The sequence below is a fragment of the Aplysia californica genome, unplaced genomic scaffold (assembly GCF_000002075.1).
Source record: "Aplysia californica isolate F4 #8 unplaced genomic scaffold, AplCal3.0 scaffold00208, whole genome shotgun sequence".
Taxonomy (NCBI): Eukaryota; Metazoa; Mollusca; class Gastropoda; order Aplysiida; family Aplysiidae; genus Aplysia; species Aplysia californica.
The window spans coordinates 485,844-498,148 of record NW_004797478.1 but is presented as its reverse complement, the minus strand read 5'-3'; the positions used below and the strand labels follow the sequence as shown (position 1 = coordinate 498,148).

General features: G+C 38.5%; 1 protein-coding gene across 1 annotated transcript in view; it reads left to right on the top strand.

Annotated features, from left to right (window-relative positions):
* The window catches only part of LOC101860655 (WASH complex subunit 1), a 29,353-nt gene extending 25,714 nt beyond the window's left edge, over positions 1–3,639 (top strand). Inside the window, exon 7 of the mRNA XM_013083050.2 lies at positions 544–3,639. Coding sequence (XP_012938504.1) covers positions 544–1,008 — 465 coding nt within the window. The 3' untranslated portion in view covers positions 1,009–3,639. The remainder of the gene's footprint in view (positions 1–543) is intronic.
* Positions 3,640–12,305: the final 8,666 nt, after the last annotated feature.

The following is a 12,305-nucleotide window of genomic DNA, read 5'->3' as shown; positions in this document are numbered from 1 at the left end:
TCTCTCTCTCTCTCTCTCTCTCTCTCTCTCTCTCTCTCTCTCCCTTTGTCTCTTTCTCTCTCTCCCTTTGCGTGCATGTGTGTGTGTATGTTTGTGCGTGTGAGTGTCCCTGTCTGTCTCCCCTTTCCTTTCTTTACCTCCCCCCCCCCAACCACACATTTCTCCTTCTCTTCTTTAAGACTCTTTAAGACCCTCATTGTCTGTCGATGTCCCCAAGAAAAGCGCAGACGAGATCGGAAATGGCTTAGAATCAGGCGAAGAAAACTATTTGCTTTCTCTTTGCACGATCGCGTCCACCTGAAAAATAACTCGCCAGCCGTGTTTGCATATGAAAAGCTGTCAAGTGGGCAGAATCTATTCTGATTCCAAGATGCTTTTATGTGTCTATACTTCTGGCTTGGACTTAGAGTCAACGGGAAAGGACAGGAACGAAAGTATACTGGGAAAAAATAGGAGCACTGTTTTTGAATATTTGTAGTGTACTGTTTTTGTTATTATTTTCATCACCTTCCTCCTCCTCCACCTCCACCACCTCCTCCTCCCCCTCCGCCCCCTCCTCCTGGCCCACCTCCCCCACCCCCGGCTAACGTTCCTACTGAGGTAGCGACACCTGGCGGTGGTCGCCAGAGTTTGCTAGACTCCATCGTACAGGCTGGAGGGGCTGCAGGAGCTGGTCTGAAATCAGCCAAGGATAGAAAGCACACACAGAAGAAGAAGAAGCAGGAGGAGAAAGATCAGGGTCAGGCAGCACCCAGTGGAGGGGGAGGAGGAGGAGGCGATTTGATGAGTGATTTGTTCAGCAAATTAACTATGCGCAGGAGAGGTATTTCCGGAACTCCTAAGGGAGGTGAGAAGTCAGACGCAGGTGGTGGTGGTGGTAGTGGTGCAGGAAGTGGTGGTGGCGGCTCAGCCATGGATAAGATATCCTCAATGATTCCAGCACCTCCTAAAAACAATGCCCCGCCACCTCCAGCAGATGATGATGATGATGGTGATGACTGGGACTAAGTATCTTCTTGTAAAGACAAGGAATTTTCCTGACATGAGGATGGGGAAGTGATTTGGTGTAAGATTATTTGGTGTAATCTTTCAAATGAGATTAATAACTCGTTGGTGCTTACTGTCAGTGTGGGAGTCCAAGAAAACATGTGATTTGAGAGTTTTCTTTTGTGATTTATATTTTTATTTTTGGAAAAAGTTTTTTCAAATTGACTTCTCGTTGTAAGAATTTGTGATTTGTCACTTTTCAAAACGGTGTATTGCCGAATCTTACAGCAGTGGAATTTTATTTTGCTGCAGAGATAAATACCCAAACATCAGGATGATTATTGTTTTATGTAATTGTAATGAGTGTTTTTGTTTTTTGTAATAAAGGCTCGCAAGTTCTGAAATTGTTGTAAATCTCTGAAAGTACTGTGTGGACTAATAAGACCTTGGATGAAAAAAATGTAAAAGTCAATGCTTTTAAAAAGGTCCTATGGAGAAAAATGTTAACTTTTAGAATTGATAGCAAAATTTTGATAGTTTGAGGTATTCAATGCTTTCACCTTTCACATTGAGTGGTTGTAGTAGGTACCACAAACTGAAATTTCGAAGTCCTCTGATTTTATATTTAACTGCACTACCTTATAGAATTTATCATTCTGAGCATTTTGATACCAAATTTATACATATAGCTTCATTTTTAACAAAGTTATGAACATCTGAAGTTGCAGAAAAATGTAAGTTTTTTAATTGCGAAATGTCTACACTTTGAGATGTCACAACATTCTTAAATTTAAATGGACATTCATAAAAACTTGTAGACACACACCTATGCACATAGAGAACAAGCTCAATTTTTTTTCAGGGCTATCAAATAACCAGAAGATGGAAATTTATTGACGTAAACATGGCTTTTTGACCAAAACGGCAAGAAATACAAGGGGAGGTTAAAATCACCACTCGCGACCGCCGGCTTATCGGCTGCGGGCCGGGCCGCGCTGAAGGGAAGGAGAGAGAATTTATACGAAACCGGGGCGATGGTGCCCTGCTTGCGAGCCGACGGGGAGCATCCGGTGTTTATTTGCATATAATGGCTATGTTATTCTTGAAGAGGAATGAATGGGCTTTCTGCAGATATATTTCCGTAGTCTGTCTGATCACTGGTTCCATAAAAAAACAGCACCGAAAGTTTTCACACACAAATCTCTTCTATTAATTCTTTAAGGACAGTCTTTAGAAATATATCACCGGAAAGAGCGTCTTCTCATCTTGAAGTATCGACGAATCAGATTGCAGTATTTAATACCATACGCTCCCCGTTCCTGTTCAACGGAGGTCACTCTAAAAATCAATACACGAAACGCGTGGCCGCTGCGGTGAAAACCTCGATAGTGTTGTCTTTTATCCCGCAAGATTTTGCTTTCAAAAGAATCGTTTATTCAAATAAATAATACCACTAAAAAGAGGAAAAGCTCCTCTTTCTTCTGATATATCAAGTGTCTGTGTGTATGCATGATCACACTGTGTTTTAGGAGGGTAAAAATATGGGTTTTGGTCTCCGTGACAGTGCGCCAAGGGGGCGCACGGCCAGTTTGCGGTACCTACTTGTAGCAATTTTCCTCTGTAATTATACTTATTCTGACATTCCAAAAAGTAGATTGAAGCAAAGTGCCATTAACTTTTTTTTTTTCAAATACTGGTCTTATGACTTCTTCCTCTTCTTCCCAGTCACACAGATTCAGTGTTGCTGATACCAGTTGACTCTGCTAATCATCTGAATTTGTGCTGTTTTTCCCAGTTTATTGACTCACATTTCTTATTTTGTCACTCATAGTGGAATGAAAGTGTGCAAATGTTAGAGTTGCATTATTTGCTCTCTGTTGAGCAGCAAGACCAAAATTTTAGAGTTTTTAATTTGACCTTTAGCTCTGCAAAGAAAGATTTAGGCAGAGCCTTCTTTATTCTTTATACTTATACAGTAAAGAAACCTAGGATAGTTTAAACTTTGCTAAAAGACTCGTATAACAGCTGTTCCATTGCTTTGGGTGCAATTTGTTGTAAGGTGCAGAAACTGCAGGCCTTAGTTTTTAGTATAGTGTTATTTTTGCCAGGGACACATTGTATCACCAAGAATCTTCTGATCTTTTGTAACGCAGGGTTCAGAAAAAAAGGGTAGCTAGGTTCATGCAACTATTTGGGCGACTTGTATATTTTAGATCTTTTTACTCTTTGAGAATGCAGCAGACACACGTATGTCCGGTCACCAGCAGATTGACTCTCTGTCTGAACCTTTCACTTTTTTTCGTGAGTTTAACTGTTGAAAGGAAGAAGTTACAGAACGACAGTCTGTTCTCCACCATTTAAAGGGTAGAATAGTTCAAGTGTTTTATAATGCCCAATGATTATTTTCAAATTAATAGAATTTTGTATCGCTAATGGCGTCATGAAATTGAGGTGTGCATAATGATGTCTTTAGCGTACTGCTATGGAAGATTAAGTTAGGAGTTAGGCTTGTTCAAATTGCTACAAAAGCAAAATAATCAAGGGCTATTGTTTCAACATTTTGCTTTCCAAAAATATTGTGATTGTTATGTTGAATTTTGCCTTGTTGGCTGAAATGCATATATAATAAATCAAGTGGATTTGATACAACTGCTGATTGTTTTGTGTAAATTTCTTTCAGTTTTTAAAATTCATCTCATGTCAATGGTCGTAAACCTTCATTGTTGTAGTCCAAATTGACACCGTACTGTTCAGACTGCTACTTAACTTGGGGATGGAAAGAATATGGACAAAAGCTGTTCTTCATATTGTGATTCATATTCAATGGAATGAAAGTGTGCTAATGTTAGAGTTGCATTATTTGCTCTCTGTTGAGCAGCAAGACCCAAAATTTTAGAGTTTTTAATTTGACCTTTAACTCTGCAAAGAAAGATATTCAATTATTATAATAATATGTCTACCCACATCCGGGCAAAATTTGAAACTGCGAGAGACTCTCTACTCAAGAAAAAACTATCAATGTTTTGAGCATTATATTTCTCCTAGAAACACACTTCACACAACACAGGTGATTTCATTTTATTCCAAATTCTCAGTCTTTGGTTGAAATTTTCAAAAGTAGTGAGATGCAGCTTACAAGTCAGTTATGCTCAATGCAGTTTTGACAGAATAGGTCCTGTGCAAGTACAACTTTTTTATGAATATCTTGCACAAAAATTGTTCTAGAATGTTGTAATTTGGAACTGATAAAATTCGTTAAGTAGAAATTTGTTTGACATAAAATTCAGTAAGAAGAAACTTATTTTCAAAATGGAAATGGCCGAAAAAAACACAAAACTCCTATAAACACAAAGTGAGGCAGTTTTTAACCCTATCCGTACACTGTACGCCTTTTTGTATGGAGTGGCTTCTAGAGACAATAGGGAGTGGGTGAGGTGCCCAATAGACAGCATTTTTTGAGTTTACATATATAATATCCTGAAAGGTGAAAAATGGGTTTTGCAACTGAACCAGATGTCATCAAGAAAATGTTCCCTTTTTTCAAGATGATAGAGGAACCACAAACACCTTGCCATTCTCTGATCCATGTCAGCCTTGCGGACATGAATATGATAGTGTAGTAGGAGCATGTTAAGATCTGCCTTGAGAATGAGGTTTGGGAAAGTCCTAGACATCGCTTGCAGAGATATATGTCTCATACTCATACTCATGGGACTCCACTTCTGAATTCTGCTCCTTGGTCACTTTTAAAGAGATGGGAATGATGCATTTTCGATTGGAAGTGTGTTTCATTTGGGAATTTTTAGTTCTCATTCTCTATGGATGCAAACTGATGGAATTTCTCTACCCATGACATCCAACATTTTTTTCTTTACCTTCAGGTTGGGGTCGGCGAGTTGGTGGTGAGGTAATGTTCAATACAGAAAGCTCTCTGTTCTTTACTAAACTTAAACTTAACCATGAGCACAGCAGGCAAAGGAAACTTGAGAAAAACAATATCTCTGAGAAAACTTCTGCTGGCTTGTTACTGTTGTAGCTTGCAATGTGGCGTGTGGTAGGCCTAACCTAATGCATACCTGTGCATCATGCTACAACAATGGGGACAACGTTAAAAATCGGTTTTTTATTTTTAAATGTGCCATGTAGAGCAAAACTGTTCTTTGGAAATTGTTAAAATTTGAGATTTTCAGACAAATTCCTTTTGACTTCCAAATATATTTTGTACAAATTAGAAACTCAAAGCTTCTGTGTGAGGGAGTACCAAAAAAGTTGTAGTTTTTTTGTTTTTTTTGGGATCACCCTGAAATCGGTGTTAAAATGATGTCTACCATGGTAGAATGTAATGTAAATGGTAAAATGGGAATCCTGTCGTTCTTTGAGCATCACAATTCTCACATGTAAAAACAGAAATTGCGTGCATATAATTACATAGTCGGTCATTACAATACCCTTGCCTAAAACATGAACTTATGTTATTTTGACTTTAAAAATCCGCCCATTTTTGCAGGTCATGTGTATACTGTCATTAATACAAGGTGCATTTCTGACATGCTGGAGGGGGCTCAATATGCAAGTATATGCCCTAATATCTTACCTTTAAGACCTGTTGATTGTTGCATTGAAATTGATTTAATCTGTGAAAATCCTATCCGGCATTATTTCCCTTTGCTGGGGCTGATCCTGGCATGGCTGTATATGGTGCGTAGTATAATCATGTACTATCATTGGTATAATCAAGTATAATACAGGCGGTATTACTGAGACGCCCAGACGGCAAGTTCCGAATTTTTAAATATATGTACTAAGAGCTAGAATGTCATTCTACCTCTTTTTGTGACTGAGGACTTGGGCTTTCGATTGAAATATCAAAATGCTCTTTAATGTAGACGTTTCTTACACCCCCATCGACACATTTTAGATCATTTACGATGCGGGCCTCTGACCCTGCCTGTCAGGACCATCCCGGGCTGAAAGGGGTACAACCTAGCCCCCCAGGAAATCGCGGTCTTGCGGCCGCTCTTTTCGTCGATTTCCGGAATAAACCCGCAATTTTTTGCAATTTTCACAATTTGTTGCAATTTTAGACAAAAATACATCAACGCTTTAATTTTAACAGAATTTTTAATACGAAATGGTGCGAGTTCAGAGCCGATAGGCCTACGTAAATCATGGTATCATCAAACCAGCTCAAGCCTACTGAGCGTTCTCTAAAAGCTAAACCGGAAATTCAGGCCGGAATGCATCATCTACAACCACAGAATTCTACAACACAAACTGTGACATAAACTGGGCTAGGCCTTTATCTAATGTGTGTAATCGTGCGCGTGTGATAAGAAAGTAGGCGTGTGTGAGATGTACGTGAGTGTGCGCGCGCGTGAATATTGTTCGTACATGATGCATACATACATACACTGTAACTGGGCACCTAGTCTCAGTATCTACGTACACGGTAACCGGAATGAAAATAAACCAATATTTGTCCTGTGCTGTCACTTGTTGAAATTAAAAAAAAGAAAGTTATAACACGCGTCTTGTCGGGCTCGCTATCGTTACCGGTCAGTGAACCTGTGTTTTCGCATCGCATTGTGAGTACCGGTTGGGGTCACCAAAGTTCATTCAAAGTCTGTGCGCTACGAATTATAGGGCTCTGGAATGGGGGAATTATTGGGTTTTTTTTTTTTTAGACAGTCGGGAGAGGGCTGGAGTTGAAGGCAACACCGGATGACAAAAACTGAACTTGGAATTCTTAACTGCCCGGTTACCGTGTACATGACACTGAGACTACGTGCCCGGTTGCCGGTTACCGTGTACGTAGACACTGAGGCTAGGACCAGGTGTCCGCTTACCGTGTATGTAAACACCCCGTTATGTAGGCCTACAACGCCTTAGGGGGGGGGGGGGGGGGGGGGGGGGGGGGGGCCAAACCCCCCAAAGTCAAAATTCGGCTCAAAATCATGGAATTTAAGTTGTAGGCATTTTTAGCTTTCTCAGCCTCTCCTACAACTATTTCATGGAATAAGAACCCCCCAAAACCTTATTTTTTCCCATACCGGGCATGTTTGTGACCGCCATTTCCTCATAAAGTCAGTATTTTAATTTTCTTTATCAGCCGTTTTCTCAAAACGCGACTTTTCTCTAAAAGAATGGAATAGATTTTTGTTGGTGGTGTCAGGAGTGTGGATTTTCACGGATTTTTCGCAAACTTGAATGCTACCTCAGGAAAAAATTCATTAAAAATTTTCTAATTCGTTTAGGAAAAAACCAACAGAATTGTTTTTAGATCTAATGTTTGTGAACACGCATGCAAAAAAACAATCAATTTCCAGGAGTGATAAGTGCGGTATTCATTACGTAAGACAGGTCAATAAAATCCAATATGGCGGCGTATCCATGGAAACGAAACTTTTTTCTCAAATTTGATTGCGGATTTTAACACTCCTTACTATGCTTGTTATATGTGTGAAATTGGTAAAATTCGGTCCAGTAATAAGCGAGATAGCCTCCAGGTGTAGCCCCCCCCCCCCCAAGCTGCGTTCACACGGGAGTGGGTGCTATAGAAATGATCTAGATCTACATTAGTACATGTATTACTATTGTTTATAAATAGAAAAAAAATTGCTGTATTTTACGGTTTGACTTAGTGTTAAAACAATATCATGCCGGCTTTAAAACAGAAAATATCTGAAATAGCCTAGATCTAAATACAGATTACCGATGTATCGAAGGTTTCAAGAGTAAAATAGAACAGGATCTGATTTGATTGGAGCATAAATAAGCTTATTTCGTATTTAGAGGTAGTTTCGAAAATCTCTCGTCATTTTAACATTTTTTTGTAGACTAAACCTCATACACTTCTGGATTTTTGCATGAACCAAGTACCCGGTATGTACTAAATTTGGTATAATTTTATGCCTTCATTTAAAAGCTATTACGAAAACCAAAGGTTCCGTTATTTTGTGTCACGCGTTATCATATTATATTTGGTCGATAACTTTATTGTGAATGTACTCGTGTATTGTTACTAGTAAATATTGTTAATAACATTTGATGAATTTGTATTGTGGGTCATGATTTTTTAAAAGGCTGTGCTGCTTTTATGCTTCCGGTACTCAAAATTGTCATGTTTTTTAAACTAAAAATGCTAAGCCCGTATAAATGCGCCTGGGATTGGAAGGTTGCAATTTTTAGGTAGTTTACATTGCAATTTTTTGCAATTTTTCTATTTCAAAAATGCAATTTTCCGCGGGGCCAGTACAACATCCTGCCAGAAAGACTGAGATACTTGATAAAAGTTTTCAGTCCATTCAAGAATCAAACTTGGATCTTCTGTGTCTTGCCACAAAACCACATATGCTGGTTGAAACATCTAGCTTTAACTTTAATGAAAAATAAGATAAGCTTTGTAGTGTACATTCATTATATTTCCTGTCTTTGTTCCATGCAAAAATGCGGGGTGGGGGAATGCACGCAAGGAAGAGGGGATGGGGCTGGGATGAAAGAGGAGGGGCGGGCCTTGGGAAGGGACGAAGGAGAATGGGAAAACTTGAATAAGAGAGAGAGAGAGAGAGAGAGAGAGAGAGAGAGAGAGAGAGAGAGAGAGATTGTGATCAACTGACGGGCTGATAGATACAGGGAGAAAAACCCCCGATAAATTTTGTGTGTGATACGGACTGTTCAATTCTTTAAGAGTTTTATGTCATAATCTAGTTTAAAAATAAAAAAGATGTGTAAAATAAGAAGAAAACCTGTCCGAGTAACATAAAATTATCAAACATACCAAATTATAAAGATAATCTTTCAAGATGCTAAAATATTTAATTATAAGAAATGGATAAAAATATACTTTTAAACTGAATTTAAGATATGATTGCATGAATCTAGGCGTGTGCCATAACTAACTTTATGTGTAAGGAATAGGCGAACACGAAAGAGGGTCGATGCCAGCTTTATCTGATTGCTAACAGTATGTCTTGGTCTATAAATAATAATATTATTGATTACAATAGTTTTGTTTCCTGGTTTTCACAAAGTGGAGCGCACAATGATTTCAAATATAAAAAAAAAGAGATAACAGCACCTTTGGAGGTGTGATCGCGTGCATGAGCGTTGATGACCTTTGAAGGGTTGGGTTTTTTTTGTGTTCAGTTAAGTATGATATGGAGAGTAACGTTTTTAGCCCCTTATTACATTCCAGAGGGGGACAATTTATCTTAGTGATGACTCTTGTGTAGTAAAATTTGTTGTTGCTTTGTTTGGTTTATTTTTTAACAGCAGAATCTTAAGTGAACCGGAATTATTGATTGTGGAATCTTAGGTGAAGACTACAACAATAGAATTAAACCGAGTATAGTTCTAACAAGACTCAAACTCTTATCCACCCCATCCTACCCCCTCCCCTCATCTGATATGGTTTGGTGTTTCTTTAACATAGAAAATATTCATCATTATTGTAGTTGAGTATTGATTTCATATTCTAATGGAGCCTCTAGATATCTACATTTAGACAACAGTAGCATCTAATTTGCATACACAATGGAAAGCAATATCTTTAATTAAAATGTATAATATATACATACACACACATAATAATTATATATATACACATGATAATTATATTTATGAATAAGAATACTTTTAAAAAATTGAGTATCTCGGTCTTTCTGCTGGGGTGTTGTATCCCTTTCAGCCTGGGTTGGCCTTGGCAGGTAGCGCCGGAGCCAGCCTCTTATGAATATTAATGATCTAAATTGTGTTGCTGGGGGGCATAAAAACACTTTCATTCAAATTTTTAAAAAGGAAAACAACTTAACTGTGAAAACTTCGGTCCACTGCAGCATCATATCGGTTCTTACACTTAAATACAACACATATATGCAATGCTTTTTTACTAATTGACTTGCCTAATCTCAAGGACCTCGGAATAAAACCTTGTTTCTTATCTAGATTTCAGTGCGTGAGTCGAGCATTCCCGCAGCGCAGGTAGATCACAGTTCCGCCGCGAGAGAGGGCTCCTATCAGGCGTGCGGTGCCGCCCACAGAGCATCCTCCATTACTTTTAATCTCCTTGATATAAGAATAGATCTATATGTAGAAATTTTTACTTTTATTCATGTTGGTAAAAAAGGGCTGTACAGGAACATGGCAAGCTGGCTATCAACATTGGTTGCTGGTTGGAGATCATTATAATTTGTCCTACGAATTTTGTGAAATGTTGGCTGGTCTTGGTAGATCTAGATATTCTCATCATTTCCATCTATGTCAAGAAATTTCTAAATCATTGAAAGGAATCAAAGTTTTTTTTTATAAAACATTGTAGAACATTATACATGTACAGGTGTGTATTAGCTTTTTTCTTGTAAAAATATTACTGTTATGATGGGTTGAAAATTCGTGCCTGTTTGGACATATCTTTCATATTTTCAAAACTTTTTGCACAAATAACACTCAAGAAGAAAGCTAAGAATCTCAGCTACAAGCTGCTTACTTTTAGGCAAAGTCTCCATTTCAATCCACACGGAGCCGCCAACTCTGGACTGTTTGGCACTTCCCATCAGCAACGAAATCAACAGATTCGTCCAACACAAGGACCTTTTTAGAAACAGTAAACTCCTTGGTCCAACACCACAACCAAACATTGGCTTCTTCATCAGCATTGTTGTAAAGGTTCCCTTCCCTTCCAGAGATGCACATTTACTCATTTAACCTTGGGAAAAGGAAAAAAAGTCTGAAGCAGCAAGAGTACGTCAGATTCTGCAGGATGGAGAAATCCGACTTATGTGGGGGTATGCATTGTCATTAAGCTGTTTTACATTTTTCCGTAGGCGAAATCATCTAAGTGTAACCAGAGAGTATTTACTTATATATTTAAGAGTCTCTGGTGTAACTTACATCACAGCTATTGTAAGTTGCAACGTATTGTTTGGAGTTCACGGTCTTTCCCTATTCCAGGAAGTCCACTTGCATGCCTTCCCACTTTTCTTGCCTAGTCCTGCGACCTGCCATTCAATTTTATCCTGGTTAGATATTCTCCGGGGCCATCCAAAGATCTTTCCCATTGCCCAATAGTCTAACATCAATACAAACCTCACCATACATATTATATCAATCATACTTTCATAAATGTCCGCTGTTGAACAGCCGTCGGCTGTAAGAAATTCAATTACAGTGTAGCATGTTGCTTGTGAAGAAAGATTTTTTGGTCACGATTTTAACTGTGATATGTGACACATGCTACTTTGTGTGTGAATGACGTACGTTATAAAGAATTGGAATTTTCTGAGGTGTAGTCAATTGTCCAATGATTAGAAAGTATTTCTGCAATCTTTATTATTCTATATTGAATATAAGTAGGCTTAAAAATGATATACAATACAATGATATTGGGTTGAGCTGACCAACATTTTTATTTGCGAATAAATGAGAGCTTATTTCTAATTCCTAGTGTCCGCAAATAAACAAGCGAATAGACGAATCATATGCTGTATCAGTGAACAGAAGTTAAGGAGGTTGAAAAGGTCCTGGATCCCCCCCCCCCCCAATAGATCCACCTCTTCGGGGAAGGGGGGATTAGTACTCTTCGAATAGGAAAAGAAAAAGAGGAAGCTAACGGGTCAAGGGATGACCCCGAAAATAGACATATTACTTTACTATGTATCTTACTCTTTTTATTTATTGTTTTTATTGTTTTACTTTATTACATTTATTAACTTTTCTTTTCTCCTCTCTCCATCGACAGCCTGTCTTTGACCTGGAGTTGGGACGGGTATTGGTGGGGTGGGAAGCAGAGGTTCATTGTCAGCACTGTACTGGATGTGACTTTACCTAGGGAATACCCAGCTACATACATGTATTAAGCATGCATTTATCGGAGAACCCTATGACTGCGGAGAAGGTGCAGAGACCATTTGCGTCTTGTGTGTGTGACAAAATTAACCCTCTGGGGACCTGCCATGCCTTCCCCTGCCCCCATCTATGGGATGAGAGGACTTGGTTGCTTTGGGAGGGTGCGGGGAGGAAAATCTAGCTTCCAATTGGTATTATTATTATTATTATTATTATTATTATTATTATTATTATTATTATTATTATTATTATTGTTATTATCATTATATTATAATTTTTGTATTTCAGCAACACACAGCTCTTAATAGCGTCTTTCTCTTCTTTCTCTCCTCAAACAACTTCTCAACAATACAACAGACACCTACCTACCCATTCATTTTTCTTACGATCTCTCTGTGATGGAGTTGGGTTTTTGTTTGTGGCGTTGCACCTACAGCCACTGCTTTATCTCCTACCCCGGGATGGAAGGAAAATTA